At 41.1% G+C, this 26,939-nt stretch overlaps 1 protein-coding gene across 2 annotated transcripts in view; it reads left to right on the forward strand.

The window, feature by feature from the left end:
* FBLN1 (fibulin 1) overlaps positions 1 to 22,506 on the forward strand; it is a 63,588-nt gene extending 41,082 nt beyond the window's left edge. For both annotated transcript variants that reach the window (XM_063153941.1, XM_063153940.1), the window contains exons 15-17: positions 8,104 to 8,246; positions 10,139 to 10,270; positions 21,361 to 22,506. In XM_063153941.1, the coding sequence (XP_063010011.1) occupies positions 8,104 to 8,246; positions 10,139 to 10,270; positions 21,361 to 21,500 (415 nt within the window). In that variant the 3' untranslated portion in view covers positions 21,501 to 22,506. The remainder of the gene's footprint in view (positions 1 to 8,103; positions 8,247 to 10,138; positions 10,271 to 21,360) is intronic.
* Positions 22,507 to 26,939: the final 4,433 nt, after the last annotated feature.

A 26,939-nucleotide genomic window follows, 5' to 3' on the forward strand; every position in this document is an offset into this window, starting at 1 on the left:
TCTGCTCTATCCTGTTTCCCTTCCTGAAGTGGGGCTCCAGGTTCTGCTCTGGTTAAGGATTGTCTGTGAAGACCAACCATCAGTTGGTTTCATTCCCTTGAAGTTCTCCTCTGTTTAAAACAAAAGCCACCTTCCCTGCACAGCTGATCATTGGCATCAATGTCCATGATGTGGCAATGGCTCACTTGGACCTCATGATGTGGTGCAACCTGCTGAAAAGAGGTGCACACTAACAATAGCATGAGCAAGAGGAATATTTATAATTTTTTTCACTTTGCAGTGGGATATATTCTAGGAGGCCTGGAAGGCTGTTGCAGCTCTGGAAATCTGCAGCATAGAATGCATAGTGAGGGTATAGTTCAGTAATAATACCTGGTTAGTTGTTCAGCATGTTGAGTTGGTATCCGTGTAGGAAGCAAGCCATAAAGCCATAAATCTTGCTAATAGAAAGTTTGTTTTCCTTCAGCATGTGAGGAATTGTTGCATACCATTCAGCTCCTTTGAGCACTATGAAGTGAAAATCTGACTCAGAAATTAATGTGAGGGAAGGCACAAAATATTTTTCTCCTTGTTTTTCTGTTACAAAATGTTGTATTTATTATCTGTAAATGGAGTCCCTCCAGTTTTGGCAGTTTTCATTTATCAGTGTTTGGTACATGAAATTCAAACTGGGAGTAATTCTTTGAAATATTTATTTGAAATATTCTTTGAAATAATTCTTTGAATATTTCAGCCACATAAATAAACATAATAGAACAGAGTAGAAAGTGAGCTAAACAAACTGGGTTCAAATTCAGGAATCAGCATTTAGCAGCAGTATACACTTACTTTTATAGGCCATGCACCTGATTTCAGAGTTTTTCAAGGACTGAAAATATATAATATTTAATATAATAAGTAATATCATATTATGTAACAATAGAATTATAATAATATAATATATAATAATACTGCCATTATAATATATAGTAATACTGCCATGTGATTTCCTGCTGTCCAGGGTTGAAATGCTCTTTGCTCCTCGCCTTTGTGGTGTGTGACCCCACAATGAACTCTGGCTCTTGAAAGCAATAATATTTGCCATCTCTCCTTTGTGGTTATTTGAGGGAGCAATTACTGCACATTAACTGAACGTACAGTGCAGTGTGCAGGGCATACCACCAAAGCATGAGATAAAAGATGATGAATTTTGAATAATTTTAGTCCTAGCTGCAGGCACATCTATCTTCACAAATAACTTTCTGAATACACAGAACATCCTTTTTCTTTGAAAGCTGGAAGCTTTGGTTTTTGTTCTCTTAAAAAATTCTGGCCATAATTTAAAAATGTATTTTACTTTTATAAAATAATAAGGGAGAGCATCTTTATGAGAGTGTAAGTGCTCATAAGCATGTACATGCTTCTAAGAACTTGTACTTGAAGAAAACATTTCCAGCTAGGGAATGAACTGTCTCAACTTGCTCCATGATTTCAGCAAAACCAAGTAGCCTCATGATTTTAACAACTCCAAGTTATTCTCCTTAGTGGAGTTATTAATGACATTTCAGAAAAGAATGCAGAGCTCTCCATACCTGAAAATACTTCAAGAGTATCCACACCTAATTAGCTGGCCATCCTGTGAGGACTTGTGCATGATCTTTAAACTCATGAATAAAACTAAGAGTGCATTCAAATCTTCAAAGAATTGCTTCAAAGAAACACTTTTGTTTGCAAGTAGTATTAAAATAAAACATGCAACACATTAATTGAAGAGCTGAGGGTACTTTTAATTAGTCTTCTTGAAAGTGCTGATTTTGCATATAATGAGGAGTTCCTGGAATTCAGATCACTGTGCATGGGCAACAAATTGGGGCTTGCTCATGAACCACAGCTCTGCTGGTAGCAGATGCTGCTGATAGGAGCTCAAACTCATGTCAGAATAAAGTAATGAAATGGACACTCAGGTTTCTCTGAGGTGGTAAGAAACAAACCGTGCTTTTATGCTGGAGCATTTCTTGGTAAAGAAAGAAATTGTTTAGGTTACAAAATTTCAACCAGAGGAGCAAATACTGCTTGGAGAGACTCTTTAAATTAATTAAATATAATTTAATTTATTCATAGTTTTGCATGAGGCAAGTTTGGAGCTAAATACTCAACCTGATCATGATGAAATTTTGCAAACTCATCATCCAGCTGAGATCGTTGTTGTCTACCTTTATTTCCACACACCTGCCTGAAAGGGTATTTGGATACCTGTGTGGTGATTTGGGCATATCTTTAATCTGAAATGCACGCAATCTCACCCAGTAAGCAATCCTTTGCACACTTCTGAAACCCACCAGGTACCATGATGGCAGATCTTCATTAATGTGTTCATATAACACTCTTAAGCAGCAGTGACTTGGATGCCCATAGCTGTATGCCATATTTTTCTGGACAGAGTTCACTTCTCTCTGGAACAGAATGCATGAAGATTGTGCCTGCTAATGTAAAGGTTTGTTGTTCCCTGCCAGCATGTGTGGGTGATCTCCTGCTGGTGCTCTGGATTTTTCCCTGTGACACGGTGCTGAGGGAATGAAAGAGCAGAGGGCAAGCTCCTCTCTCACCAGAAAGTCATGGGAAATCACTGCCATGACTCAGGGCTGTGCAGGAGGAGACTGAACGTGTAGAACACATGCTGGAGACATCAGGCCATTGGATCTTGTTTTCAGGGCTTGCTTAGATGGGTGTTAGACTGACTGGTTGGTTCTGATAGCACAGAGCAATACTTGTGCCATATCAGCAGGAAAAGGTTGATCTTCAGAGACAAACTCCTTGGACATACATGGTTTTCAGAATACTTCACTCAGTCTTAAAATACAGCCAGACATCCCAAGCAGGGCACAGACAGCTCCCTTGCCATTTAGAATCTCTTCCTTTACTGAACATATGTCCAACCAGCAAAAGAATAAAACTTGAAGGGGGAAAACAGTGGCAGTGTTCTCCCAGGGGGGCTTGGCTGACATAAATGAAAATAAACTCTCACCCCTGCTGGGGTGCCAGACTTGATCCACCTGTGCCTGCAGAGCAAGGGCACCACTTGTGACAATGGCAACGCTTCTCCCAAAGCCCCAGCTGCAGGCAAGCTCATCCTCATTGAACTCCTGTCCCTTTGCAATGTGAGTGAGGTGCCAGGCTGGAGAGTGGATGCAGGATGCAAGTCAGCCCATCTTTCCCACCCCCAGTGCCCCTGCTCTTCCTCCCCCTCGCTAAATGTGCGCTAATCTTCCTCTTGTCTTGTCTTCTCACTTTTCTTGCAGTCGCTGTGAGCGCTTGCCTTGTAATGAGAATAAGGAGTGCCAGAGCCTGCCCCTGAGAATAACCTACTATCACCTCTCTTTCCCCACCAACATCCAAGTACCCACCGACATTTTCCGCATGGGCCCTTCCAATGCTGTCCCTGGGGATAAAATTCAGCTGTCCATCACCAGCGGGAACCAGGAGGGGTTTTTCACCACAAAAAAAGTGAACAACCACAGTGGCCTTGTGGTCATGCAGCGTCAAATCACAGAGCCCAGAGACCTTCTTCTGACAATCCAAATGCGACTTTCCCGCCACGGAACTGTCAACACATTTATTGCCAAACTTTTTATCTTTGTCTCTGCACAGCTTTGATCCCTAACTCGCAGCCATCACTGGCTACTCTTTCTCTTCTAAGAGTAGCTTTTTTTCCCCCCCTGATTTTAATAAAGTTTTAGTTCATCTGTTGCATGCTGCACTTGCATTTTATTCGCCATCATCATTACAGTTTTCCACTTTCCCCCATAACTGAACATCCTAATTTGTGGAGATTCTTCTGTGTACTCTGCCTCATAATACAAAGCAGAATTTGATGCCTAAGAGTTCATTACCTGAGCATACTGAGGACTGAAAGCCATTAATTTACTTCACACAGTAGGGGAGTCAGCTGATCCTACACAGTTACATAGGTTTAGGTCTAAATTTTCCAAAGAAAATAGGTACATATTTTGAACTGTCTCATCTGAGACATGTCTAGAAAATTTCATCACTTATGTGATGAAAATAGTGTGGTAAATAATGTGGATTTTCTGATAATCTGTTACAAGGGCATAACTTGGACCCTTAGGAGCCCTGAGGTGCCCCAGCACATGGGTCAGCATGAAAGTGTGCAGCCAGATTCTCAAGCTGTCCTATTGTTTCTCTTTGTATTCCATGAGCTAATGCTGATAGGGATTTCCACCAGGTACAGCTTTTGTGCCATCCTTAGAAGCCAGGTACACCAGGCTTCTAAGGATGGCACAAAAGCTAATCTCCTCTAAAGAACATTTATTTGAGAGATATTTCATCTTTCTTTCTGTGGGATTTTTGCTGAATGAAAAGCTAGTGACAGCAGAACAGTAATCAGCTTCATGACAGCATTCAATTAATTGCAGAGAGCTCCTTTCTGTTTCACAAGCTATATCCTGAAACATTCCCATCTACAGGAACAGTTGAAAAAGATATTTGATTTGTCTCATAACACTTTTGTCTCTCCAGCTTTCATATGAAAGCTGATAAATTTTGACCAGTAAAGACTTTATCCACAACTACCATCACACCAAACCACAAGCGCTCTGCAAAGTCAGTCAGAATTCCAACATCCAGATCTTTCTTCCTTTGCTTTGACTTTCTTTGTTTACTTCTAAGCAGTCAAGAACAATTCAACTGGAATATCCTTGGAATTCTTTTGTTTTCTGAGCTGGAAGAGGATTTATTTATTACACTGAGTCCTTGTGCTGATAAATATTAAAAGCTCACTCCTAGAGTGAGCCAAAAATTAATGTTCTACACTACCCTGGGCTCAGGCGTCTCTGCTGCTCATTAGACAGGCAGAACAGTCATTCCATAGAAAAACAGGGAATAATCCAAGGGAATGCACCCGTAGAGAAAATATCTCACTATATAAGTCCTGGACAGCACAGTCAGGGTACAAGGGTGGAAACTGGGAACCTTCTAAACCAAGATCATGAGCCTCAATCACCTGGGCACAAGGAGTGACTCCTGGATGCCTGGATCAGGGCAGGATTGCAGCACTCTGCCAGAGCATTACGTGTTCCCCAAGGCAAAGTTCATCACAGCTGGCTGACAGGAGTTCAGGTCCCATAAGGAATGCCAGTGTTTAATAGGGCTGTTGGCACATCCTTATAAAGGTGCCAGAAGCTGCCAGTGGGGAGAGAGTCCCAGGTTTAAGTACTGAGAGCACAGCCCATGTCACTTGAGCTCGTGGGGTTAATTACTGCCACAGAAGGAGGTGCTTTTATGTAAATGTTCTCTGGTTACCAGTTCCTTATGAGGCCATTATGAAGTAGGATAAATATTCAAAAATAAACTTAATTTTTGCAAAAATAAGATAAAGGGAGTTCGAGAACATGACCCTCAGTGTTGTAAAATGCTGCCACAATAATTGTATTTAGCAAGGAATTCAGGAGCACAAAGCTCACGTTCCTCTGTGTCAGATGCTTGAATGCTGCAGTGTCACTGGGACTTTCAGGACATGTAGGTAATTACATGGTGCTATTTATATTTTCCAAATGAAAATTTAATCACAGCTCCTGGTCCAAAGAACTTACTGACTGAATCTGAGAGACAATATGAAAAAGAATCATGCCAGGACCTTAGAAGAATGAAAATTTTACATTCAGGAAATAATCAGAGCAGCTGAGCTGTTTCTTAACTTTCTTCCCTTTAAATGAAAATGCCCAGAGGGAAATCAATCTCCAAAGCTGTAATTTGTGCTAGAGGCAGAAAACTTGAAGGAAAGGTACAAATAAAAAATTCTCATCACTGAGGAAGAAACTTCTGCCAGTCATAGTCCCCACTGCAGGAGAACATGAGCAAAATGGAAAACATCAGCTAATCAGAAGGTGAAATGCAAAGATGATGTGTAAGGATAAAATTATAAAGTATTATGAGAACAGAGCATATAATTTATATCAAATACCAGGATTTGAGATAGATGTTAGTTGTGAAAGAAGTTACTCCAGTTCAGGGATGTCCAAAAGATGAAGCAATGAGAGAACAAAGTGTTAATAACTGCACTTTGGATATGCATGGCAATTGGCAGGGATGGCAAAAGAAAAGTGATCAGAGAGGGAGTATAATGAAGGAACAAATTCCAGTTTAGCAGTGTAGACAGAGCATGCAAAAAACCTCCCAAGTTAGTGGAATTTGTAAGAGGAGAGAGAAAAGGTGCAAAGAAATAGAGGTGACACAGACATTTATCTGTCCCATATGTGGTTATGAGCTGGATGGATCCATTAACTCAGTGTAGATGAGAGCAAACACAAATCACTTGTGACCATTGAGATCCTCTGATCTGTACCAAAGTCATGTCAGAAGGCTTATTCCACAGGTGAGAATCATGAATGCAAATCTTATTTAGGACTTAATCTTACACAAAATTATTGACTTTATTTATTTATTGGCTTTATTGGCAAAGTATTTCAGAAATACTTGAATTTGCCTTTTGTTCCAGCTGAAGTTGAGAGTAAATCTCCCTTTAGCACCCAGGAAGAAGCAAAAGGAGACCACTACTGAAAGCCTGAGACACTCCCACCACAATGCTTTTTGCATACAAATTCTATTATCTAAATACAGCTGTGGTAATTTAGGATGTTCTGTGAATTCTAACTGTACTTAATCTGCAATAGTGTCCCAAAATAAGTTAAGGTGAGGTGTCTAGGACATGACAAGACTTTGTACACAGATAATGGTGGGAAGTAAAAGGGCACAGGGCACTTCTTCTGGCCTGTATCTCCTGTCCAGCCTCAAAACATCAAGCACAGGGTGTGAATAGCTGTATTCCTGTATAATACCTGTACACCAGGCTCAGCTGGAGTTTATTAACTCAGCTCTGTTGCCTCCCCATGGACTGTGCCAGTTCACATCTGTTGAAGCATGAGTTGCTTGGTGTTGATTTGTGTTTTCCCCTTATTTAACTTCATACAGTATCATCATGCTTGGCTTAATTTTTTTTTGAGGAGCAGAGTTGGGAACATGTAATAAGAAGTTACTGATATATTGATTATAAACAGAGCCATAAAGTCCCTTTGAGCATCTGAAAAAAGATAGTTTGTAAATGTGGACTGGGATAAGACATTTTGAAAAGGGCAAGAATGATTTGTTTTTAGAATTATCTAACAAAATAAATCTTCCTTTTTTTGGTTCCCCTTTAACTCAGTAATTTTTTCTTACTTTTAATCTTTTAATTCCCCCCTCCTCTGACACTGCAGCATTTTTATTTTCCACTTAGAAATATGTAGAAATGGGCAGGTCAAAGTTGAGATCACTTGTGGGGCTTAGTCACATTTGAAGTCCCAGCACAGCCCTTTCATCTCTCACGAACACAGAGTGGGCATTGTGTGAGGTTCTTGAACTGTAAGTGACTTTAAATTCACTCTAGTGGACAAGGGTGAGAAGTCATTTAACTTTAAATAGACTTTCAAGGCTGAATGAGCAGCTGGTTGAGATGGAATATGAAATGATCCTTACCATTTCCCCAAGCTCAGAATTAAACCTTTGAGATTTCAAATAATGTGGTTAACTTTTCCTCCCCCTAGTTTCCATTCCTCTCTGTTTTCTCAGTTCTTCCAGATGGAAAGGGAGGGTGTGAAAAAAAGACTTAAAAGAGGTTCTTCTGGCCCTTGCTACACTGAAAATTGTGAAAGTTGGCCCTATACACAGTTATGCCAGGTTTCTAAAACAGAAACAATTCTATCTGCTTTTTATGACTGAGTAAAAAAGTGCAAGTAAAAGTGAAATTGCTGAGAGCAGGCCAGCTGAGAGGGTGTGGGTCTCACTGTTTGTCCTTGGAAAAGGACATCACATGGCACCTTGGGCACCACAGTTCTCTTTGTTTTCACATGCCTGGCTTGAAGAGCTGGGTTTGAGGGGGGTTTGACTGCAACTCTGAGCCAAACCCAGTTCTTCAGGGGTCCCCAAGTTCTGATGAACTGCATTTGTCTAAGTTATTGTGGTGAAGAATCAACACATCCATCAGTTTCTGGCTGCCTGCATTGCAAAACACAAAGTATTTAATATTGAGTCTATATATGAATGAATGAATCTCTTTTTGGTTTCTCTCAGTGTCAGACTGGAAAAGACAGATACCATCCGCTGCATCAAGTCTTGCCGACCAAATGATGTCAGCTGCCTGCTGGATCCTGTCCACACCATCTCCCACACTGTCATTTCACTGCCCACGTTCAGAGAGTTTACAAGACCTGAAGGTAAGTGGTTTGTTCCTTGTTCCATTTAACAGACTGCAGCATATAAAACCTCCACCAGGAACCCTTGCCTAAAGCCAGACTCACTGCCAGTGCAATAAATGTTTGCACAGCTCCAAATTATAGTTTACCATTCATTTAATTAAAACCTTCAATACCCAGGAGTTTTAATTTTATGGAGGGAAGAAAGTCATTCTGAGCTCTAACTCATACTGCTTCCCACTCTAAGGAAATATTGACTCTGAATTCCCATGTACCACATTTACTCACACAATAGTATATGCCTCGTGACATTTTTTCTCCCCTTGTTTGAAGGTTTTGCTGTAGGAACCAGGTACTAAATATATTTCTCTCCTCTGTCTATGCCCTGTTGTGTGCTACTGACAGGTGACTTGTTCCAAGAATAAAAACCTTACATGCGGACATTAATCACAAAATAAATTATACTGAGTATATGAAGATTGGCTGATTTTTGACCTATGAACAAAGTGTTGTTATAGATTAAAGGAAGGGAAATTCAAAGGACTGAGCATAAAGTTTTTAAGACAAGAATTTAAAAAAGCACCCAACTGAGTGGCTGTCCTCTGCAGTACTTGCAAGTTTTTAAGTCCTGCAGTTTCATACTCACTTTTCACTCACTTTCTTAGCTCACATAAAAATGAAAAGCTTACAGATCAAGAGCCAGTTTTTGCTCCTTGCCATTTGTTTGGATTTTCTGGCAATGCATCCATCAGTGGGATGACTGCCTGCAGCCCTGCTGCTCTCAGCACCTTACTGAGAGGCACAGACACAGAGAGAAGGGTATGGAGGTCAGAAAGGTTATTTTGGAGGGGTTTCTAAAGGCCATAAATCCCCATTTCTGATGCACCCAAAGTCTCAGCCTTGCTGTTTCTGAAAGCTGAACCTTTTCAGAAAAGCTGAAACTTTTCAACTGTTTCAGAAAGTTGTCCTAAGTGAAAGCCAAAGCTGACTCTTCCCTTCTGCACCAGGCAGGAGTGGAGAAAAAGCCATCGCAGTCCTTGCCCAGGCAGGAAGAGTTTAACCACTGATGCAGAGCTCCCGTGGGTTCTGCCAGGCCTGTTCCAGGCCTTGGCTGGCCCTGCTTCACAGGGAAGGGAGGAATGCCCCATGGCCACTCCTGCTCCCGCGCCTACCCCTCAGCTCCACCAGGTGTACTGGCAGCAGAGCTGAGGACTTGGCCCAGGATGCTTCCCAAACCTCATTAGTCCATCCTGGTGTTTTAATAAGGAGAGATGAGACCTAGTGATGTGAGATTACTGCTGAAGCCCAGAAGATGTAAACTGTAATTCAGTGCATGGCCTCAGGTGAATTCTTACAGCTCCAAGTCTGGTTTCATCATCTGCAGAGTGAGGATAATAATGACAGTAATAATACCTCCATCCCTCACCAGGGACTTGAAAATAGTCTCACTTTTATTTTTAAACCCAAACATCTCCTCCAGTACTCCAAAGGACTCTTTAATTTGTAGTGGCAATACTTAGTGTGACTGCCATGGGGAATCAGAGTGGAGAGGTTTAGAGAGGTTTATCTGTTTGGTCCCTTCCTCATCCCAGCCTGTGGATCCTTGGGGTTGTCCTCTTTGGGCACATGCTGGAAATCTGATTGGCTTCTTCAGAGCAATCTTTTTTGGTTTTAAAAGTAACGGTGTTTTGGCTTCAGGGCCCTTGGATGGTGGAAATAGGAGGAGAAAACAAATCTATCCAAATCCTCGCTTCCCTTAGATCTTCTGCCTTTCCATTTTAAAGGACAAACTGGGAGTGGTGAGCGAGGTTAATGTCTTCCACCAAGTCATTTTGGATCAAATTCTGTTGGATTCTTCAGTGATGTTTTCAAATACTTGTCAGTGCATTCTGTTGCATCCTCTTTACTTGCAGAGATCATTTTTCTTCGTGCCATCACACCTACATATCCGGCCAACCAGGCAGATATCATATTTGACATTACAGAAGGAAATTTAAGAGATTCATTTGATATCATCAAGCGTTACATGGATGGCATGACAGTGGGTGAGTAGTGTTTTCTGCCTACTTTCTTCTTTCAGGTATACTGTAGGATAGGGTCAAAGAAATTAGTTCAAGTAATTAATCCTTACCTTGATTTTCAAGCCAGTGTTGATTTCACATTCTTCAGTCCAATATGTGTAATTTGAACTAATATCAAAGATAATTTTTATGCAAAATACCACAGGCCTATTCTTTCATTTGTGAAGTATTTTAGCTTTTTTTCAGAGCTAGCTATAACTGAAAATGCAAATGGCTTAGTTTTAAAATGATGAGGGACCTAATGTAACCAGGAGCAGTTGGCAGATGATGTTAAGGAGGAGGGCAGGAGCAGATCCCAGCTGATGTGTTGTTCTGCCCAATGGGAGCTGCCCAGGCAGGGGAATACACTGAAATTCTCATGCCAGGTATTAAAAAGCAGCATTTGTTTGCTCTTTATTAATGTTTATTTATGAAAATAAAGGACTCCTGTTCCCAGTGAACACTTGTGCTTCGGTATGTGAACATGCAGATCCTGCTCAGGTTCATACATGTGCTTCAGCAGGATTTGTCCTGAGGAAAAGAAAAATCCCTGCAGCTTTCAAAAGCCCTATTTCACATGGTCTGAAGGTGGCACTGGTGCATTTCAGAAGCAGGATAGCACAAGGTCAGCTCTGCAAAGGTTTTATGAACTGCAGATAAAAATCCCAAGTCATTAGGTTTCTATTTCTTTCTTGATCAAACAGAAGTATAGATGTGAATGCTGAGAAAAAGGGAGAGTCTGTTAAAACAGGATAAGATTACAGATTTCAGTTATTGGGGCATTTCTTTAGCAGAGTATAAATGTTATCAGATCTCACAGGAGTTACAGTAGTTTGCTTTTCGTGCCGTGTGCTCCTTTCTGTCTGAACTAAGAAAGAAGGATGTGTTTGGAAATTTGACTGGCCAAGGTATTTGCCTGGGGGAAGGGTTTCCATTTTGAAGAGCAGGACTGTGTGTCAGTAGTATTTCACTTGGTAAACCAGATTATTTGCCTCACATTGCAAAGAGAGAAAGGATATTTTTAAACACTGAGTTGAGAAGATATGATGCATGGCCAAGTGTATTCCCAGCTCTGTGAAAGAATTGGGCAACATTTTCTTCACCTCAGTTCCCCCTGTGCAACATGGAGATGATAAAACATGCCTACTACTGTCTTAATTAATTCTTGTGTGTAAGACTCTTAATTAATTCCTCTGTGTAAAAGTACTTTGAGATTAATGGATGGAAGCTGCAAAGAAAACTGCCTACAGCAGAATTGGAAAAGGAAAATCAAAACAACCCCCCCAGCTGAAATTACCTGGAGGGGCAGAGGTTCAGGACAGCACATTGTCTGTGCAATATTAGGATTGCAAATAATTCTGCCAGCAGCAGTTCTGCTGCTCTCATCATAATATAATTTTTATTATTATTAATAATCAGAATGCTAGGTGTATCCTTAAAAAGTTCTGGGAAGTTTCCAAGACAAATCAGATGGGATCCTAGTCCATGAGAATTCACAAAGCCCCTGTTTTAAAGAAAGGGAAGGGTTTGTGTAAGGAAGGGAAACCCCAAAGGGCACAGACAGTATCAGAAAGATTTAGTGGTTATCCCACTAAGTTACAGGACATCAGAACTGTGTGTGGAACACAGCAACTCCTGCAGAGCAAATGCCCAAACAGGGCAGTAACAGAAGGGTTTTCAGGAATCTTTCTGCAATTTCAATGTTCCAACTTGTTGCAAAAATCAATTTTTGCACTTCTGGGAGAGCACACCTGGACCATCATGCTGGATGACCACATATGCCACTGGGATCCATGCAGCATATTTTTAAATATTTTTATACATACTTTTTTAATGTATTTTTGCTGCCTATATAGGAAATAATAAATTTATTTTGATAATAAATCATAAATGCATTGGTAAAAGAAAGAAGAAGCATGCTTCATTCTGTTGTACTATTTCAGGAGAAATGGCCAGAATATCAAAGCTATTTTGTCTGCTGATGGGAATTAGATCACCAAATATCTTTTTTTTACAATACTAATTTTCTCTACAAGAGAAAAGATTGACAATTTCTACAGTGATTTTTTTGTTGATTGGGTGGTTTGGTTTGTTTTTATTAAAGAAAAGACAGAGACTAGTTCAGAGCCTGATGAAATCCATAAGAGTACATGGAAAAAAGCAGGAAAATAGTAACCAGAATTACTGAAAGACCTCAGTGTAATAAACCTTGACTCAGTATCAGACCAGAGGAAGCTGACGAAGGGGCTCAGAGAAAGGAGCACTGGGAAAAGAAGGGGAGAGAGGACAGAGCAGTGAAGATGCACTTGCAGGAAGACCCTCATTGGTAACTCAGTTTTAGCCAGGCTGTCACTGACAAGGACAGAGGTGATGCCTTAAGAAGGACCTGCCTGTGACCTGTGCTTGTGTGAATGCAAAAGAACAAGATGCTCTCAAAATGAAAAGGTGCAGTTCTTTTGGGAAAGGTTTAAAGTGTGGCAGGAGCTGTAAGAGACAAAGGTGCAGAAGAAAAGTGGGGGGTTCAGTCCCGAGAATTTTGGGCTGAAAAGATTCAGGTTACAAGTTCCATCTATTATCCCTCTAAGCTGATACTGAGACTTCAGGGGGATGTTAGGGAAGCTGAATTACGTGGGATGGGATGGAGAATGGCTGATCAGGCTGGTTTGTGCTTTGCTGATGGAGAGATTGCAGCTGAAGTCATTGGAGGGGATGAGTGTGAGGGAGCAGTTTTGAGGTACACAACAGAAGAAAACAGAAGCAGAGGAAAGGACTGCCCCAGGGAATGTCACAAAAAGAAAGAACACAGTCTCCCAAAAGATATGTAGAAGAAGTAGGCCCAAAGGCAGGAGAAGGAAGAGGCAAGGACAGTATTGCAAAATCGAGGAAAGAAAACATATCCAACAGGAATCAATGATCAGCACTATCAGACATGGAGGAACCAAAAGAACTAAGAACAAACTCCAAAGTATCTCTGCTGACCTACAGAAAATATCTTCCAGTGGAAGAGGAAGAATGAAAGCCAGATTCCTGGAGGGGCAGTGTGTAGACTTCATGCAATCTGATTAAAAAGAATTGTAAAAAAGCTGCTTCCGATATTTTTACCCTGTTATATTAAAAAAGAGATGCAAATCCCCTATCCCCAGTCTTTCCTGGTTCAGAAGGTGTTGAGGACTCCTTGTTTCCTGGTGTGCTTACAGGCCAAGGTGGCAATGAATCTAAATGATACTGTTAAAAACCTAACATCACTTACTAGCATGGGTGGGAGGAAAACAGAAGTGCAGACCTATCCAGGTTTGGTGTTTCTTTAAAGCTTTTATAGACTTTTCACTGCATTCCTCCTTTAACCAGCTGTCAGTGGAAAATGAAGAATGCATTTTCAACCTGTGCAAAAATGTCCTATCGGTGCCTGAGGTATTATCAGTTGCTATAAAACACTTTCCCCTTCAGCTATACATTCATTTTTTAAAACAGTAATCCCACCTTGTAGTCTGGTAAACTTCAGGAAGGTTTTAAAATTTCACAATACATCTAAAAGTAGTTTTGATAGGCTGAAATCTTCCATATTGCATTTGGTTAATAACCTAAGCCTATATCCTTGCCTATAAAGCAGAATGGTGCTTTTTTTCTGGAAAACATCCAGAGCCAATATAGCTGTAAAAAGGCACTATGGAGTTTCAATGGGGGGTTGTGCTGGTGCTTGAATGCATTTGTACACACTGATATGTGTGTAGATGCTCTCCATTGTTATTTTCAAGGGTTTCACTGCTGTCTCTGTCCTGAATTTCCTGCCTCTTTTACGTGGGTGACAGTTTGTGATGCTGCCTTTGAACCATTAAAGTGTCTCAACTACTCATAGCACTCTGCTGGATTTACCACTGGTCTAATTTCCACTGTGCTATCATGATTGTTTAGTGTGCTCCAGAGTCTGAGGAGAGAATTGTCAAAAATGATCAAGAAGTTAAACAAAACCAGGTACCATGAGCAAATGCGTTTGTGAGATCCCATTTATCTGGGGCAGGAGAAGGAGACTCGAGGTTTGTTTGACTTTTGTGAAGCCTGTCCTTAGCACAGGGGTAGTAGTTCTGTGTCTCATAAGTAGTTCTGTATCTCATAAGTAGTTTGCCCATTCACAGTGTGGCAGTCTTTTTACAGTCCTCCATGCAAATGTTTGTATGGTCTCACATTAAATTCAGTCATTGGTCTGCAAAAGATCTGGTTCAGAACTTTGTCCCTGGCCCCACTCTCCACTGCCAGGCAAATCCCTTCACATTTCCCTCTGCTCCTCTCTCCTTCTCTGTTGCTGCAAACTCTGTTTTTGGGACAGAGGCTGACTGGTTCTTGCTATGCTTATGTCATGGAGCAGGACATAACTCAGTAGGTTTTTCAACAGGGTTTTGCAGCTGCACATTAAAAAGGACACAGCCCCTTTTAGTGTCTTTGTTCTGGTTTCATCCCTGGGCTTCCTCTCTCACAAGAGGGCCTCCTCAGAAAAGGATATTTTGTGAGTTTTTCCCTGTGCCAGGTTGCCCTGTTGCAATCAGCAGCAGAGCATTGGAGATGAGGGTGCCCAGAAGCCATTTGGTAAACGGGATCCTGGATTTGCTGCCCAAACCTGCCCTTTCAGGAGGCTGCTGACTGCACTGCTCAGTAGTCAAATAGCTCAACACCCTCCCTCCCCTCCAGAAAAAATAAAAAATGAGGATGGAGAGCTCTTCTGGGGGCAAAGAAGCACCTTGAGCAGGAGGCAAATTTTCATTTCATATTTGAGAAATGCTGAAAGTGCTTTTCTGGTGAGAATGAGTCTTGATCTCAAGGGGAACAACCTTCCTGATGCCAAATTTCACTCCAGCACATTGCAAGAGTCAGGTTAGTTCAACTCTCCTCCTTGATCTCTGTCCATCTCACCTCTCAGGTGGTAAAAGGTGTTCCCATTGGTACAGACCACCTTTGGTTACAGTTTCCAGAAAGCTCAGCAGGCAGATAAATTACACTGCAGCTCTGATGAAGTTTTGTGAACTGTGGTGGCAAGTATAAAACCTGACAACTTGGGAAAGAAATGGACTAAATTAGGGACAGCAAAGAGCACCAAAGTCCTTGGCTCAGGTTGCATAGCCTGCATTTTCTGGTGTTCATGTTAAACAGTGGGCTGAGATACTGCAAAAAATGAGCAAATAAAGCCAGATTTGAAATCCAGTACACCAAGAAACATACTATAGCAGCTCCTCCGAGAGATGTCTGTGTGAATCCAGCTTTCTGAGGTGCTCTGCCCCAGTTCACAGCAGTCAAAGACCTGCTTTTATGATGATATCCAAATGTGAAATATATGTGCAATTGATTAATGACTGGATGTGATACCCAGTGTTCTGCTTTAGTTGTTGGTCAAAGGTTGGACTTAATGGTCTTGAAAATCTTTTCCTGTCTTAATAATTCTGTGATTCAAGTGCTTCTGCTGCTATATCCAAATCTGTGTGTTGATAGCAACCATCTTACTCATGCAGCAGCACCTACACTCCCCATAAAAATGGAAAAGGAAGACAAGACCCAAGGTGTATCCTAAATCTTTCTCAGTATGACACACAGATGCCTGGCTCACTTAAAAACAACCCTACCTTACCTTTTGTTCTTTAAGGGGAAAAATGTGGTGAAGTGAACCCTTATTTTAGCCTTTGAGAACTGGTCAGAAATTGACACACATTAAAGGAAACTTCCTTGTCAGAATTCTGCAAGCAGGAAAAGCAGAGCTGCTGCCTCAGGGTGATGACTGAGCACTCCATAGGGGCTTCTGTGTCACAGCCTCAGGATTAAGTTCTTTTTCTTCCATGGTAAATCAAACCACAGAGCCACATCATGCTGTGTGCCATAACTGTGGTCTTTGCCAAGAAATGCTTTTATCACAAGGGTTGCAATAATTAATTGCCCAAGCGGACCCAAGTGTGGCTGAATTGGAATAATGTGGTTGTGAGACAGGCAGGGTGAACATAGCCACTCTCACATGAAATAAGATATTGGGAATAAAGTAGCAGGAGGCTGATATATGTGATTTTGAACTTTTTGGACATTCATTGCTGAAATTTTTCCACCTGTTTTAGTAAATGTGTAAGGCTCTTCTAGATACATAGAGCATCTCACATTCCTAAAGGTGGAAGAGGAAAGATTAAAAATATATGATGGAAACTATTTCTTAATGAGGCTACTTCAAGTACAGTTATTGCATTTTAGGCATGAGTGATTTCACAGCACTGTCAACAATGAAACCCATTGCCAGGTTTGGCAGGAAGGCAAACCAGACATCTAAAAGCACTTCAAGTTTGCCAAACCAAGATAAGAGCACATCCCTCTGAAGTTATTTAGTGTCCTTAATAAAGATCACAGCATTTGTAAACTAGCCAAACCTCAGTAAAATCAAAGATTTAAAAAAAAATTCTTTCATAATACCAAGGCTCCATATGATCCAAAATGGCAGATAATAGCTTCGAAAATATTCACCGTTTGTTTCTGGCCCAAAAACGTGTTAATGTGATGACACCTCTTTATGGCCTCTTTATTTGATGCATTTTAGCAATCAAAGATTTCTAGAGAAGCCCAAGGGTTAATGAAATTAATCTTGATGGAGTTGTTGAATTCATAACAAACCGAATCCTAAATTTTTGATCTGTTGAATAATGCAGAAATCACTGCTGCCCTTCTATTCCCAGCAGGGGAATGTTGTGCTCAGTGTTGTGAAGCTCTGTGGCTGCTCCAGAGGGAAATCCCCTTCTCCTGCCCACCCCTGAGCCCACACTCCACCCTGTGGTCAGAGAGTGCTTGTGTGCCAGGCTGTGGTTTTGCTTCTTCCAGGTGTTCATCCAAGGAAAGGGGTGGAGGATATAACAGGACCACTATTTTTGAGCAGCTTAAACCAACAGTGAAATTACCCCGAGTGTCATATAGCTCGTAAAAGTGAATTTTATGTGGCCAAACTGGATTCTGAAGTGTTTTATAAGCACTTGGTTGCTCAATAGTTGAAAAACAGGCTTTTTCCTAAATAAAGATCTGGGATGTTCATGTCTGAGAAGTATGTTTTTGAAAATCTTATCCCCAGATAGTTCAGCAAAGATTTGTACAGCCAGCCACATTTCTGTGAAGCAGTTCTCCATCAGCATGGAAACCTTGTTAACATCCAGCTCTGACTTGATTCTCCAAAACTTTTATTTTGTGAAGTGTTCACCATCAAACTTGAATGAAGTTCAATTCAATTCACAATGTTATGAGGGCAATATACTTCAAAGCATGAGAAAATCTATTTTGGTACTTGTATTTTGATTAATGAGTTTTCTGAATCCTTTCACTGTAGTTACGTTTGTCAGGTGTGGCATCTTAAGGATTAATGATATCTTCAGAGCTATTTTTCTGAATAAGATTTGATGCCTGAAGTGATGATTAGCAAGAAATATTTCATTTTACAAAAAGCAGCCACTTATTAATAAAACACATTATATCAGAAACTACAGAGCATAGCAGGAGCCACATTGTTATTGTGACAAATAATGGAGAGAAATATAAAAAGCTTTCACATACATACAAAACAAAAAAAAAAAATAAAAAAAGAAAAAAAAAAGAAAAAATCTATTTGGCTTTTGAGAAATGAAAGAATCTCAAGTATAAATTAACTTTCTGAAGTAAGCAGACAGATATCTGGTGGTCTGGGAAATGCCTGCAGTTTGACAGCTAGATTGTTCCTTTAGGCACTGACATGAACTGGAGAGGAGTGGAGGAAAATAATGCCTGTGAGGCTGCCTATGGTGGCAGGAATAGGGCAGGAGAACTGGTGACAAAAACATGGAAAAAGCTAAATTGTTCAATGCCTTCTTTGCCTCATACTTTACTGGTGAGACTGGCCTTCAGAAATCCTGGGGCTCTCAGAGCAAGAGGAAGATATGGAGCAGGAAATCCTCACCCACAGTGGAGGAGGTTCAGGTTTGGGAACATTTGAACTGGGAATGACCAAGTCCATGGGTGCTGAGGGAGAAGTGCTGAGGGAATTGACCAATGTCATTGGAAGGCACTCTCAGGTATCTTTAAAAGACTGTGGTGATCAAAAGTTCCCATAGAAAAAGGCAAATGTCACTGCAATCTCCAGGAAGGCCAGAAAGGATCCAGGGAAGTGCATGGACCAGGCCTAGACCTCAAGATTTTTATTTTTTGGTCTTTTTGTTTGAGCCCAAGGCACTGCTGGCCTTGTTTGGGCCTGGCAGAGCTATGCCTCCCTTGTAGGAGATGTGAAAGGTTTGAGACAGGAGAGAACCAGACACAGAAAGCATCTTGCAGGGTTCCCAGCTGCGTTTGTCCTTGAGTTTGGTGAAGAAAAACACTCAGGTTTTCCATTTTAGCACTTGTCACAAAACAAAAATGCAAAGCTCTCAAGGAGTGAATCTGCCAAGAGCAGCAAACCTCTCATATGGTTTTGTCCCGAAGAATATTTCAAGGGTTTCTCCTCTTTTGTTTGTTTTTTTTTTTTCATTCTACTTATTCAGAATTAATGCATCCTTACACATCCACTGTATCATCCTGTATCATCCTCATTAATTTAATGGGAGAGAAGGGAAATAGTTCATGCAGTGGTGATGATTTCAAGACCATCTAGAACATTGGCACAACAAACTGTAGAAATAACTATGGTCAGAGTATTGTTTCTTTCTACATTCCCTCCATTTCTTTCTTCAATATAGCTGTCAGCATGTGTGGCATTCACTTCTCAAGCCATTTTATCAGCTGGATTTTAAAACTGCAGCAAGAGAGCTGTGTGAAAAGGCACTGCCACATGGCCTGCAGTGTTTGCTCATTGCACCCTTTTCCCTGCCTGTTAACAGGGTGCATCCCAACACCAATGAGAAGGTTACTAATGCTTTGAATGCTTCATTAATGTAGGGTGTGAATGTTTGCCATGCTGTGGCACAGCACAGCAGAGAAAACACCATTTGCAATCCCACCTCTAGAGCAGAGTAAACCAGCGGAGTGGTGCAGAAAGTGTAGAATGCTATAACAGGATTGCTAAACCAAAACTAAAGCAGCCTTTGCTCTCTAGGGCTTGGTGGTCACTGCAGGAGCTGCTCATGGGGTTGGTTAAAGATTGCCAGCACTGAGTGATTTCAGTGCTGTGCATTTCCGTGGTTCTCATTTAGAGCAGTGCCTGCAATAATGTGATGTGCTGTTAGCAAAATGCTTTGAATGCTACCCTAAAGGGAGAGCAATTTCAGCAAGGTTTTTCTGTTTCAATACATCATCTGCCAAGCCCAGGCATTTTTATAAGGTATAGGAGAGCAGCCAAGAAAGCTAAAGAAATTAAAAAATAAAATACAAGTGTATATATATGCATATAGATTTTAGGGGGCAGGATGCTTAAGAAGGTATTCATCAAATATGGCAGGCAGAGTGACTGTGGTGAGAAATTTGCAGTTTCACTGCATGCTGAAGATATTAGTTAGTGTTTGAACAGGACAGAACTGTAATGCCATCACTGCCTCAGGAAAAGGTGCTGACAGGCTGCATAAGGAAATGTTTATGTCTCCCATCAGATCTCAGGCCAGAGGGTGGGTAGGGAACAGCTGCAGGAGCTCAGCTGGGACTCCATCATAATCCCCAGCATGCAGGAGGGGATCTCAAACCATCCTTCCTTAAACTCTGCGTTTCCTTCTGAATCAAACTGCCTGTCAGAGCAGTCTGTTGCCAGAGGGACATGTCTGGGATCCCTACCAGACTCCCTGTGCCTATGTATTATATATTATTTGGTGATGTGTTGTAGTAAAGTGCTTTAAATGCTACCCTAAAGGGACTGACCTCGGCTTCATGTGATTTTGACATCTGGGGACATCCTTATCAGCTGAGAGCAGTTTGGTAGCTGCCTACTATGTTAACACCAGGCCTAGAAAATAAACAAGAAGTGATAATATGTTTATAACTTCATCTGGAGCCTTTGGAATCAATGGCAAGGGTTGTGTTGACTTTGCTTTGTAGGTCTGAAGCTGCATCACTGTTCTGTGTAGCCACGTTTCATCAGGGCACAGACCCAGATGTGCCTCCCCAGGGTCCTCTCCTGTCACATGAAATAAAATGACACACAGCTCTCTAAGGCAAAAAAGAGAGTGTTTAATTTCTGACTCCAACATTTATAGATTTCCAAAAGTGACAGTGGGTTGGAGGGTGACAGTGCCACCTCTCCAATGACACTGGACAAACCAATAGTCTATCAAATTTCTCCTCCTCCATAAAAGAATGCAAAACAATAAGTTATTTACATAAAGTGCACGAGAAAGTTCATTACAAGAATGTAAATGTCCTGGGGACCCTTACAAACACCACACTTATCAAACTCCAATGCTGGCAAAGGAATGGCCACCATTCACTTGAGGATGACAGGGGAGCAGATGCAGAGATGGCCCCTTTTCCTCATTAAACTTCATTCCTGTTGTGTCCAGTGGGGTTGTCCATCCATGACTCAGCACACTAATAATTTACAGATTGGTGTCACCTGCTGTTCACAGGGGAATTGTTGATTTTACTGATGCAATACAGGTAGTTTCTACTGTTCCAAATGAAATGGAGTTTTCAACACAATCCCAGGAATTGCATGGAGTTCCCAGCTGTGCTCATGTACTCCTCTGAGCAATGTATGTTCTGGGTTAGCCAGGGAAATCTCCTTCTGCACTATGTAAAACCAGTGTCACAGCATGCTTACTGAATTTATGTCTCCAGATAAAAGGTAAAAAAAACCAAAACTGATTTCAGAATATATAGTTTTGCCATTTGCAATACTTGAGTGCTCCTTATAGATCTTCCAGATATTTGATAAAGGTAAAAATAAATACTGATTTCAGAATATAGAGGAGAGCTTTGCCATTTGCAACACTTGAGTTCTCATTATAGATCTTCCAGATATTTTGACTCAAAAGCTGTGTTTTATACTTCTTTTGCAAGCTATTTACAGGCACAATAGGTAAAATACCTTTCTCTGGGCTGTACTGAACACCAAGAGTGGTGCAGATCCTCCAGACTTAACTAGATCTGCTAATCTGAGCCACCCATTTCTGTCCCCACAGGTGTGGTTCGCCAGGTGAGGCCCATCATTGGACCTTTCCACGCCATCCTGAAGCTGGAGATGAACTATGTCATGGGCGGGGTGGTGTCCCACCGCAACATCGTCAACGTGCACATCTTCGTGTCCGAGTACTGGTTCTGAGTACAGGGCTCCAGCCTGAAACATTACCACAAGCTATCATGTCATATTCTTGTTTCTAAAACCCAATAGTGTTCTTTGTTCTGTTTGTTTTTTGTTTTGTTTTTTTAAATATTTGGTTTATAGTTTAAGACAAATAACAAGCTATTACGTTGACTTAGACATAGGGCTGAGCAAGTTAAGTGAGCCTGATGTAGTTGTTTGTATAAATATGTAGTGTATAAAACTGCTCAGCTGCCTGGTGAAATTTAAAACTTTTCTAAATGTTTGGACAGATCTCCTTGGCCAGATAACCTGGGTGAGAGGCTGTGTAACAAAACAGATGTCAGAGTTCATTGGGATGAGTATATAGGGTCTTTGGATGGAAGAAGTTGGATAAGGATTAATAATTTCATCTCAAATTAACTACCTTGAAGAGGGATGTCAGAGAGTGATAAATAGGTTTGGGTCCTCTGAATAGGTCCCCAGAACTGCTAATTATTCCTGAAAAATTCAGCCTGGATATTTAAGAAGTGCCATTCAGCTGCAGCCACCAGAGGAAGTGCAAAATGAATTAGAAATACTTACAGACTAACATGCACATATTAAAAAAATACTCATATTTTTTTGTACTTATTATTTGATTGTAAGATTGATTCTAATTGAACAAGTACCTCTCATTGAAATTAATCTGTTACAGGAACACAGCATATTGCTTCAATTCCAATCTCACCTGTACTCAGCAATACATGGGAAATTCATACTTTATCTCCTATCTGTTTTAAAGCTCCATGCCTTTTTAAAATTGGTAATAAAATCAGCATGTTAAACTGTACATTTCCTATGCACAAAACTAAGGCATATGTAATTACATAATGAAAATCTCACCAATAAATGAATGTTTAATGTTTTTTCTAGGCATAAAAATACTGTATCTTTTTTATTACAGAACAGAAAAGAAATAACTCCATGTTTCAGTTTGTTATGTTTGTTAAGATATGAGGAAATAAAGAAGGTCAGATGGGAAATACTCCAAAGTATGCCATGGTTTCTGATTCCCAGGAAAATTATATGATACAGCTTTTGTAAGCAAATTCATCATATACATATTCCCACTCAAACCAGACCCCCTTGGTCGTCTTTGGCACTAAGAATGAAACAGGCTGCTGGGAGAAGCTGTGGCTGCCCCATCCCTGGAAAGCCCAAGTTCAGGCTGGAAGGGGCTTGGAGCAACCTGGGATAGTGGAAGGTGTTCCTGCCCATGGCAGGGATTGGCACTGGATGAACTTTAAGGTCATTGTGATCCTGCTACCTTTACTTTCTAAATGTGTGTTTGTGGTCTGGCTGTGTTTGGGAGGGTGTTATTGATGCAGAAAATAGCAGGTGCCAGCTGTGGCAGAAAACAAGAGTGAGCTCTGAGGGATGTTTCTGTGAGCACCAGCCCCTAGCAGCCCTCTTTGCATTCAGTGTTACAGAAATGGCTTTTACAGGGATGCTGGCACATGACTTTTCAATATTCTGTGCTGGTGTTAAGCCACATTGTGTAGGAAAATTGTATTTATGTTTGTATTCACGTGCTGGGCAGGAATGGAGATGTTCATGCCATGCCCACATTGCCTTTTTCTTACCCATCTCAGCTTGAGAACTCATCTCCCAAGTCACACTCTTGACACCTCATCAGCTCATGGTGTTCTTATCACCTTGGACAGCTTTTCCCAGCTAGGTGGGCTTCAACAGAGCTTAAACCAAGCATCAGTTCCCTTTGCCATTGTCTGTGTGATCCGTAAGTCTGGCTTTGGTACTGCTGTGATGGAAGGTGAGTCACCCCATTCATATGAAAAACCAATAAATCAAATGGAAGGCGATGCCTTTTTCAACCTCGAAATGAAACTCAAGAGAGTTTTAGTATAGGAGGTAACATAAGAGTGGATGTTTATTGGAGATCCAGGAGCAGTTATGGAAGAATGTCCACAAAAGTCCACTCCCACAGGGGTGCATACATTTTTATAGGTTTCAGGAGATTAGCATAATTGATAAAAAGCACCAATGAGGAGGACAATGGTGATGCAATTTCCCCCAAGTCAAGCCCCTTCTCTGGAGCTCCACCCCTCCACTTGGTTCTAGCTGTATTTTATTTATGAAAATGTGTCTCAAAGAGCTGTTTTCAGGCTTAGTACCTGGGAAAAACCAAGACAGGATAGAGGCCTTGTACCCCCAGGGCTTGGAGCTCTGGAATTGTTTTGTGTTCCTGCCTAGGGAAGGGGCAGGGAAAACTACTGGGAAAACTAGCTATGAATGCAATAATAACCTACAGAGCTCCAAATGTATGTATGAAGAATACCAAGAATATATAAAAGAAATAAAAAAGGTAAAAACCAATAGACATCAAAGGAAAGCAGCTGTGGTGTATCACACCTTGGATGATGGGTATCTTGGCCTGGCCATGCTCACAAAGCAACATTTGCAGGTTGATCCCCAAGATGGTGGTTAACAAAAACCCCAAAGTTTTTTGTTTTGTCATTAGCTGATGGTTCTCACATGAGTGAGATCCCTAAGATGGTGTTAAGGTTTTTTGTTTTGTCATTAGCTGATGGTTCTCACATGAGTGAGATCTGATGCAGGTCATACCGTGACTGGGGGGAGAGCTGATAAAAGATTTTGGGTTCCTCCACTCAGGAAAAGCCAAAACCAACTTTATCTGAGCCCAGCCCGCGATTGACCTTGGACCTGATGAGAACAACCATCCCTGACTCTGGATGTGAGGTAAGTTAAATTATACATTGTCAAATTGTCCTAATACTGCCAAAATTTTGAGAATAAATTGTAATAACAATAAAAAGGCACTACTGTAATGGATACCATCATAACTCTGTAACTGCAGTTCAGGTTTTGAAAATTACAAATATGTGTTTAACTAAGGCTAGCCAGAAAGTACTAAATGGTGCTTGAACTGTGGCCAGCTGTCTAGAAGCTAGAAATTAGAAAAAAAATGGGTTTTTCCCTTCCAAAGTGGAAAAATTGTATACATTTGTACCTATTGAGCTGGTGACCATTTGTCCAGCTCTACCAGGAAGCACCAGATTTTCTGTGGTATTGAGAGGATGAAGTAGTTTGTAAAACAGCTGCCAAAACCTTGAAGAAAAATGAACTGTCAAGCCTTCAACCTATGATGCACTTTACATCTTACAGATCAGGGATCTCATTTGCAGCCACTAAATCTCCTACTCTTTTTTTTTTATCAGACCTCATCAGTTGACAAGTCATGGTAAACTTTGCTTTCTTTAGCAACAGTGAGTGAGTTTCATTTTGTCTTGAATTACATGCACTGATCGATTTTAGTGCTGTTTCTTCAACTCGTACAAGCAGCTTGATTTTTTCCAAATCACCGTAGAAGAATCCACAATGTGGAAGAATCTCTGGCTACTGAGCTCTCTAAATGTTTATGATTACAATTCTTTTTTACTCTCCCCTAAGATTTACACCTGACCCCTTATTCCATTTTCCCCTCCTTAATTTCTCAAATGGGGAGCACCTGGGAATATGGAAAGAGTATTGAAAGAGTATTTCAGATGCAGATAACTGTGCCAGTCAAGGAGAAATGAGATGTTCTGCTCTAATTACTGTGCTGTGGAGCTGCTGCTTCTGTGTCAGAGCCCAGAGAAAGGTGGTCATGGGGGTGGGAAGGGCAGGAAAGTGTGTTAGCAAGCAGGAAAGGAGTATTTCTGCATTCTGAGAACTTGTGGGCTTCCCTGAGCTCCTCCCAGGCAGAGGTTACACTGAAATCACTGGTGGCTGAGGCTTTGGTTTTGATGCCTGGCCAAGTGCAGTTATCTGATAGGTGTGGGTGGCTACAAGATTGCTCCCATTGAAGGGCACTGAGAAAATGAGCTGCTGGGTTGTTTTTTTCCCTAAACCCACAAGATTTCCCAGATCTGCTCACTGGGATGGGGTCAGAAAGCCACTAAGGCAGAGTTCCATGGGCATGGGCTTACCTGGGCAGGGGCACAAGGCACACACAGTCAGTGAGGCAGGATCTGGAAACCCTCTCTTCAGCAGTGGTATATCATGTAAGCCACTGGGTTGATGTAAACTGCTCTGTTTGTAGCTGGTAATTGTTCATGAAACTGAACTCGTGATCAATTAAGGAGCCTTTGGGTGAGTGCAGCCTTGGGTCTGCCTCAGAAATGCATCACACTAAAATAACTGAGTAGCATCTGTATTTGAAGTTACCCTGCATGTGTATCTTGTCCACACAAGTTTCTTTTATTCTCTTTGAGTTGCAGCTCATGGCCTGAATTTGTTTTGACCAGTGAATTTCATTAGTGACTGAACATCTTTTGCTAGCTCTCTCCCTAACCTCTGTTTTCTTTTTGATTCCTCCACAATGCTTAATGCATTAGATCCTCTATAACATATCAACTGTATTTTTTTATTTACCAAAACTGAAACTCTTGAGAGGGGGGAACCCAAGAAATATTTGACAGGCTCTATGGATCCAAAGCTGTTTTCCACATGGCCAGATTTCTGAAGATCTGCAGATGCCTAGTTACATTGTCATAGGAGTCAAGGCAGATTAGCTATCTGTGGTATTTTGGTATGTCAGTGCTTTTTATTATCTACCTCTTAATCTCAAAATTTGGCTGTATAACAAATAAAAAAGTATGTGCTAAGGTATTTGCAGAAAGGCATTTTTAATGCCATCTTTCTGTGACTAGAACATGAAAATAAAATATATTAACTTGTTAGAAAGTAACATTGTGTTTTCCCACTGCCCATACTTAAATTTAAACCAGAGATTATGAATGTAAAACTTGCAGCAAATTGAGCATGGTATTGACCCTTCAGCTGAGACTGAGGAATAGAAATGCCACTATTTTATAAGAGTCCAAGGCAATATAAATCAAGCAAACACAACTAACCTAGACAGCAGAGCAATCACTCATGAAACAGTGGAAGAAAGTCACTGATGAATGAGCTGCATCCTTTCCACCTTGAGCTTGCAGTCAATAAATCTCACTTGAAAAGAGGTACTGCCACTCACCCTGTCAGCACCAAGCTGCATTATTCCTAGTCTCACAGGATTTGTCCTGTTGGCCTATTATTAGCCATGTGTTATCAGCATCCATGGCTGGGCTTTATCACAAGCCAGTGGGTGGAATTGTCCCAGGTCACTGTGGAGCTCACTGATGGAAACAGAAGCACTTTTCTGTGGGAAAGGAAGAGAGAAAATGCTTGTATAAGAGGGATACCTTAGGCTTCAGCAGCTTCTTTTCAAACAGGTAGACTTTAGGTGCCCATGTTTTAGGTGAAAGCATCAGATCTCACCAAGGCTCTTTGATATTGAACCATTTCAAGTTTTCATCATCAAGTGCTTAATTCTCTGCCAAACAACATGCCCTGAAGTGTCAGCCTGACCTTCAAAATCCCCACCTCCTGCCTTGAATCATGAGGGATTTGTGGGTC

Source organism: Melospiza melodia, chromosome 4 (assembly GCF_035770615.1).
Source record: "Melospiza melodia melodia isolate bMelMel2 chromosome 4, bMelMel2.pri, whole genome shotgun sequence".
In the NCBI taxonomy this organism is placed as follows: domain Eukaryota; kingdom Metazoa; phylum Chordata; class Aves; order Passeriformes; family Passerellidae; genus Melospiza; species Melospiza melodia.